General features: G+C 42.5%; 1 protein-coding gene and 1 long non-coding RNA gene across 2 annotated transcripts; both read left to right on the top strand.

Moving 5' to 3' along the window:
* The first annotated feature begins 320 nt into the window (after positions 1–320).
* On the top strand, positions 321–4,156 carry LOC134464048 (bcl-2-related ovarian killer protein homolog B-like). Its single transcript, XM_063217494.1, has 4 exons — positions 321–507; positions 730–858; positions 3,017–3,180; positions 4,094–4,156. Exons 1-4 carry the CDS (start codon positions 321–323, stop codon positions 4,154–4,156), a joined length of 543 nt encoding a protein of 180 aa, XP_063073564.1.
* A 1,098-nt stretch (positions 4,157–5,254) lies between these two features.
* On the top strand, positions 5,255–6,459 carry LOC134436447 (uncharacterized). Its single transcript, XR_010032209.1, has 3 exons — positions 5,255–5,330; positions 5,903–6,048; positions 6,158–6,459. It is a non-coding gene; the product is annotated as an uncharacterized LOC134436447 (long non-coding RNA).
* Positions 6,460–7,739: the final 1,280 nt, after the last annotated feature.

Below are 7,739 nucleotides of genomic sequence, written 5' to 3'. Positions count from 1 at the left end.
GATCAGGAACTCTCGCTCGTGGCTCGACCTCTCTTACTTTTCTCTTTTTAATTTTGTATTCTTTTACTTCAATGACTATCAAGCCTATTCACAGGCATCCTGAAAGATCACTGGATGTCTACAAATCAAGAAAGCCATCATGTGTCGCAGTTGGTCATGGATTGTGGTTGCCTCTCCATTAGGGCAACCAATTCTTCTTTTCGATTGGACTTAAAAACTTTTTCTTTCACAATGAAAACCAGTGGGGGTTTTTCTTGTGTTGTCTGAGGCTGTCTGCATCTTCCACTGAGGCTTAACCAAGTCAAGTGTGTCTTTGGAAGATGTCACCTCTTCATTTTGAGGAACTTGACCAAACTCGAACAATTGTGTTTCAGTCCAAGGCCATTTGTATAGAGTACATCTATGCAAGACTGGCTGAAGAAGAGTTAATCTTGCCAGTTACGGAATATGAACATCTCAAGTCCAGTGGAACCCCTGAAGAAGTCTTCGCTGTGCTGCTGAAGTTGAGTAAGTCTGACACACACACACACAAGCACACCCACCTATAGACCAAATGTTGTTTAAATTGAAGACAATTACTTTTTGTAATGGACCAGTTTCAATTGCGATATGAAATAACCTGATAGGACAGGGAAACCAGGGAAAATCTGTTGGGTGATGTGTTTGTCTAACCAGTTTAAAGGCCAGTCAGATATTAAACCTGAGCATGGCTGTCTGCTTTATCGACAGGTGATGAAATGGAAAGCCTGTGCCCATACATGTACCGTGACATAGCAAAGCAGATGAACATTCAGTTAGACGTGGAGAATGTGGTGGCAGACGCATTTTTCACTCTTGCAATGGACATAACAGCCTCAGGTAAGACCCCACAGAAGCTGAAAGTGTGTGCATGTGTGTATGAATGATTGTTGTGTTTCCATGTCATAAAATTACTAAATCTCATTTAGGGCTGAGTAACAATTGTCACTGTTCAAAAACCCAAATCAAACCAAGTCAACACATCAGGTCAAAGTAGAGTCGTGAGAAGAAAGTGCCTCAGAGAGTGTTAATCTCTGTCAGGTGTGATGCTGACCATCAGCCGCAAGAGCAAATCCAGGACAGGCTGTACTCACAGCGTCTCCAAACCAGGCCAGACAACAGAGAGATCAGGGGAGACACGACTTACTTGCGTCTTTGAGGAGTTTCCATTGTCCAGGTCATGTTATTCAATTAGTTTAGATGTAGGTTAAATTAACTGGACCTCTTGGAACTTGATAGCTCCCCAAGTAGGTTCATCAGTTCTGCTGGATGTAAGCCTACTACGAATGCTCGTTGTTCATCGCAGGCATGGCTGAAGTAAACTTGTCTGACATTAGGCATGCACTACGGTGCATTCAATTTTTTATATTAAGTAGGTTGAACAAATTGAAGGTTGTGAGGTAGAGTAAAGGCTAGTATTTTTTGTGATCTACAAAACAAATACAACCAAACAAGCATCCCATGTGGATATTCTAACAGCAAGTGAATGTTTTGCCATTAAAATGACTTCTGGTGGTCAATGAACACACTCACTAGCTAAACTGGACTACCAGGGATGTCAAAGGGTGAGACTCAAGAAAAAACATGGTGATCTTAAAACATGTGCTACAAACCACTCTTACAAACATTGGTCATAAGGTAAGCGTCTAACAGTGTTGGTAGTTGTGTCGAACCGGAAAAAATGCAGCGTCACCGGGTCAAGGCCAAGGGTAGCATGAGCAATACAACAGCATATTAAAATGGGCAGGAGTGCTCCTTTAATTACTGACCATAGACCTTAACTATGTTCATTACTGTAGCTGTGTCAGCAGTGAAATCTGCTGTCAAATTGGACACATTTAGTAGTTGTGTTGACAGTCTGTGGCTTCCTATGACATCTCTCTCTCTCTCTCTCTCTCTCTCTCTCTCTCTCTCTCTCTCTCTCTCTCTCTCTCTCTCTCTCTCTCTCTCTCTCTCTCTCTCTCTCTCTCTCTCATTGTGTTCACTTCAGGTGAACAAAGCACACAACAGTTCTTTCCTATGCCTGACCCAAAGCCTTGCATTGCAGTTCACATCGGAGAAAAAGTCTTACCGGCAGCATACATTACCTCATCACCTAGAACAGGGGTGTCAAACTCAAATTGACTGAGGGCCAAAATCAAACTCTAGAACAAAGTCGCGAACACACACACACACACACACTCTTTCACATCATATATAGTATTTCAAATGTATCTGCAAATATTATGACCCACCATAATGTTCAAGTCTTGTACTCTATACATTAATGGTGCATGTGTGGGCCAACTGTAATACACATTTCAAACGTGGGCCGAATAAACTGGTTTATTGCAGGCCAATTTTGGCCCCCGGGCCTGAGTTATACATTTCTGACCTAGACCAAGCTTGTGCCAGTGCTGTACGATCTTGAACCTGCTCACCCAGCCCGTGGTCTCATTAGACCATGTTCTTTGATAATCTTTTAAGCTCATTGTCTTTGATGGACGAGTATTTACTTTGGCCAATGACCCAACACCTAATCATTGTCGATACGCATGGTATTAACCACTTGGTAGAAGTTTGCCCAGCCCTCCTGTTTTAAACATGGCAGCATGACATGCTGCAAACAGTTCATTTTTTTACCCATATTTTTTTCAAATGTTTTTTTTTTTAAATGGGTTTCTGGGGTTGTAAATGGGTTTGGAATGTACTAAACCAGAGCCATGGCCTTCAGTATAACCTGGCATGATGGTACTGTACTGTCAGAGACGATTGATAATGTAAAGATTGTTCGTACAGCTTTTTTTCCCCAGGAATCCATGTGACTTAAGGTTCTAAACTGCAATCCTATGGCAGCCATCTTATGGCAGTCCCTTTAGGAGACCAGAAGAATGAATGGAGTTCAATAGAAAATCACATCCAATAAGGAGACCAGACCTGATCCCACTTTGCTGCACTGGTGGCACGTGGCACATATCTCGGTTACCATATTGAAACTCATTGGGTCATGTCTCTGCAGGCGTGACGTGGGGTAAAGTGGTGGCCATCTACGCACTGGCCGGGGCTCTGGCGGTGGACTGCGTCTACCAGGGTCAGACAGCCATGATCTACGCCATCGTGGACAGCATGGGAGTCTTCACCTACAAGTACCTGTCTCCATGGCTCCTACACCGAGGCGGATGGGTGAGTCAGTGGTGGGCCTATTCATGTTGTGGGTGTAGTGCACTAGAACTAAAAGGTGCTATGTACCAGTGCACCAGCTATGCTTATTCAATATATATAGAAATGATATGCATGGTCCTGCGCTGACGACCCGGGTTCGATTCCGGCCTGGGTCATTTGCCGATCCTTCCCCGTCTCTCTCTCCCCACTTATTTCCTGTCTCTCCTCCACTATCCTGACAGAAATAAAGGCGAAAAAAAACCTTTTAAGGTATAAATAAGAAATGATATGCATATGAAATGTATATAAGAATTATATGCATATGAAATGTAATGGTATTTCCCTGATTATTAAGTGTGAAAACTTTATTTATACAACACTCAGTTCATATTTTATGTTTCGAGGTTGTGTTCCCCTCCTGTCCCTATCACTACATGTACTGTATACTGTAGGGCCTTGTGAGAAGGAGAATTCTTCCACCTTCTCACTATGCTACACTGGCAAGACTTCTCTCCTAAAATGCGTTTAATATTTTGTGAACTGGTATTGACATGGGACATTGTGTTATGTTGAACTGAACTTTCTTCAATGTGCATCGCGGAGCACACACATGCACACACGCATCCACACACTCGCACTGGCCCGCACGCACGTCAAAGTCTCACTGTGAGGCGGAAGCGTGCACCGCTTCAGCACGACAATTTCCATCTGTGACTTTGGGGAGAAGATTGTTTGGCGGGATGTTTAAATGTATTTTATTTTCATTTGGCAACTGTATATTTTGTGTCTGATCTTGGGATTGTGGGATATGTGCAGAGGGCAACTGTTTTTGTTACGTTAATTGCATTGCGTTAACCTGCAGCTGATTCTGAGACGGTCTAGATGTGTGGACCAATTGAGATGTTGATTGAATAATTGTTTGCCCGTATTGAAGGGTGTACTAAAATCCAGTGTTAGTTGGGGTTTGGGAGAGTTAGGAACAGAGAAGCAGCTGTGATTACTGGCAGAAGCTGACTTCGAAATGTGCCATGTAAAACCTGCTGTGAACCAGAGTAAGCAGAGTTTGTATCGAGTATCGCTGTTTGGAACCACTGTAGTTTATTTTTCATGATTGAGTCGCCTTCAGTGTATGATTATTTTCTGTTGCCCTCGTGCACGTTTTCTTTCTGTCGTGGTGAGAATAAAAATGGCCTTATATTTTTGATACATCCGAGTTCCAACTGGCGTTACTTCAACCCTTCAACCACCAACACTCCAACCGCAAACGTTATCCTGGCAGGAGAAGCATCCGCTACTCCACAGGCCTATGTATACTGTAGTGTCTGGGTCGGTCCTTATAGGTTTACGGATGTCAGCTAGTAGAGTATGGCCAGAGAGAGTAGAGAGAGAGAGAGGTTCCATTGGCCCATTGTTTCCGGGTTCTATTATTGCAAGGGGAAGGGGGGGAAATCCCCCTTTAGGCAAACCTAGGCAGACCTAAGGACTGTTCTATTCAATGCTAGGAGCATTATGACACGCCCCTTTAGGCAGACCGGAACCTGGTCATGTTAGGTGCCCAATGCCCATTCTGCCCTACAATTTCAGAACGCAGTATAATTCAAAATGCCAAACTGAGAAAAAAGGCTTTAAAGTTTCCTTTCTGTCCACGCGACTGTGTTGGAGGTAAAGTGGTGATGACACTTCCATATAATACTTTTTTATGGTGAAAATTTATGCACGCAAGAAAAAAGCAAAAAAAACAACATTCTCATTACTTTTTAGCTGAAAAATCATTATACTGCGCTCTGTTGTGGTATTACTGTCTACACCAAAACCACGGTGTCAATGGAGAAGTGCAGTATAATTCGCATTATACTGCGTTCTTGCGTAGTAACACGTAACCTCCTAAAACCAAAAAGCGCAGTATAATCAGTTTTTTGCGTTTTTTTCCGAAACGGGACCAAGTTGGGCCAAAAAATGTTAACACAAGAAAAAGAAGGTATTTTAAAGCCAATTTCCGGTCTAAACCCATTTTCGACCATTTTCAAGATACTGCGTTCTGATATTGTAGGGCAGAATAGAAACCTATTATGTTGGCATATCTCTATATACTTAAAGAATCTCTGGTATGGCTGCTATGCCTGCCATGCCAGGCTGCTTTGGCTGCTATGCCCGAACTGGTGCGTTGACTGGTAGGTTGTGGTTCACAGACGACTTGTTCCACTGGTGCCATAGACCCAGGATGGGAGTGAGGTTTATGGGGGTGAGTGTGACGGATGTCAGCTCATAGAGCTCAGCGGTAGAATGTAAGTAAACCTCCCTCCCAAAGCCTCATACAGTATCGTTAGTGCTGAGCTATCGGACTGGTCCTTTAGTTCAGTAGTATCGTGCTGTGTCTCCCATGCCGAGACTGGAGCGTTGACTGGTAGGTCGCAGGTTCGAACACCAAGTGTAGAGCTAGTGCAGATGACCTCAGTTACACTGGCACTCTAGGCAATGGTATTCATAGTCATGTAAGCTCTCATTTTAACCAGATGTGATCACACTTGTACATTTTGGTGGCCCTACCGTGGATCTAACGGTAGGGCACTGGCCTGCTACACCGGCGACCCGGGTTTGATTCTGACCCGGGTCATCTCGATCCTTCCCTCATCTCTCTCCCCACTCGTTTCCTGTCTCTCTCGCACTATACTAACTACTAAATATAGTCATAAAAGACCAAAAAAACATTTGGTTGAATGACATGAATCACTGCCTATTTCAGATGGACATTATGAACTGCATCGACAAGCCTGTCCCAGATCTTCAGGCCTACTGGATAAGCAACATCACCAGCACCTGGAGAAACGTTTGGCAGATACTGGTCATTAGACTCACCAAGGCATGGTGACACAGAATTGGTATATGGAGGTACATTTTGTTTTACTGTTTTCTACTATTGTTTTCTGTTTATTAGTTATTCAGATGGCTGATTTGTCATGCTCTGACGTTTATGCTTCTTTCCTGTCACGCTTTTCAGAGCTAAGGTCAGAGAAGGTCACCAAGGAGATATCTGATGCCTCCTCTTCCCAACATGCAATCCTGACAGACAAAGATTTCTGTTCCACTCCACCTGACGATCTGTTACCATGCTACCACCATCCAAAACACACACTATGATGCGTTCATGTGGAGAAAAGATATTGTTCTGAAGGAAGAAGAAAGGAGGACCATGTTAACCACATCCAATCTCACATTTAGTCTGGTTTATCAGGCTAGGACCATGTAACTTAAAATGATTAAGTTACACAGAGGACAAAGTTACACAGAGCTCTGAACTAAAATCCCTTCTTCAACTGTACGATGGACTGATGCTGGTCATTTTGTCTGTCTTTCTGCAATGTAGCATGTTCATACATGTGATTTTCCCTGAGTGCTCGGGGAACGGAAAATGCATGTTGAAAACATTCCCCTTGGAAACTCTGGATCACAGAGGAGCGGAGTATTTTGGCCTTTATCAGCCACAGCTCTGCATGCAACATGTCCCTCGACAGTATTCCATTTATGTGGTATTTTCTATTCATCCATACTAAGATAATTTAGGTTGTTTTGTATTAATACAAAATAATCTACATAAACTCATATTGTCATAATATACAGTACAATCATTCACTGTCTGGGATACATATTCACTGAGAATGTATTAGGCAACCATTGTCTAAATTGAAAGTGTTCATGACACATAATTTATTTTCTGAATGAAAGGGAATTTAACTTTTTTAAAGCTTTTTTTTTTTACTGGAAAAAGATTTACATAACAAAAATTGACTAGATCAACCAGACCAACACAGGTGCAGTACCCTTATGTGTGTACTCTGTGTAGGAATGACGTGCACTTCACTAAGTGATTTCTATAAATAGCTCATGGATTACACAGTTCATAATGCCACCCTCTACACAGGTGGTTATTTACGGTGTTGTTTACTGCTGTTTGGGTCTGTTTGAAGTTGTGGAATGAATGGTTATCATCAATAAAATAACACATTTTTAAGATAAATGAAATGATAATGTATTGGTATTTACACATGCCTGTCTGTGTGGAGTAATGCACAGCAACATCAGCCTCAGCTGCCTGGGTGGGTCTGTATGGTGACAAGTCAGGATGACACAAAGCTGTTTTGAATGAAAACAGGTTGCACTTTTGGTGGAAAGGGGGTATCACAATAAGGTGAAAATAGTGGACACAACACTATTTTTCAACCCAACCAGACAGCTGCAGCAAAATCATCAACAGAACTGGTAAAAGTGTGGCGAGGACGGGGGACATGATCTGGAATAAGGCCCGGCTAGCTGGGTGGCCTGCTGTGACATGGAAGAAGCACCATTTGCTGTCACAGAGAGCTTTTGGACTTGTCGTAAGAGTACAGTGAATTGCGTTAAAATTCGCAGTTGACTCCTTATAATTGCATTCGTAAAAAGACATGACAGAAGAAGTCACCTTAAGTTTTTTTTTTTTTTTTTACTTTTTCAATGACTGAATAAGAGATATTTCTATATTAACATACAATGGAGTTTGTCTGAGGTCTCCCTGATAGAGATCCATTAACCCAGTGTTTCTCAAA

The sequence above is a fragment of the Engraulis encrasicolus genome, chromosome 2, assembly GCF_034702125.1.
Source record: "Engraulis encrasicolus isolate BLACKSEA-1 chromosome 2, IST_EnEncr_1.0, whole genome shotgun sequence".
Classification (NCBI taxonomy): domain Eukaryota; kingdom Metazoa; phylum Chordata; class Actinopteri; order Clupeiformes; family Engraulidae; genus Engraulis; species Engraulis encrasicolus.
The sequence above is the reverse complement of the archived record's forward strand: the minus strand, read 5'-3'. Positions and strand labels throughout refer to the sequence as shown.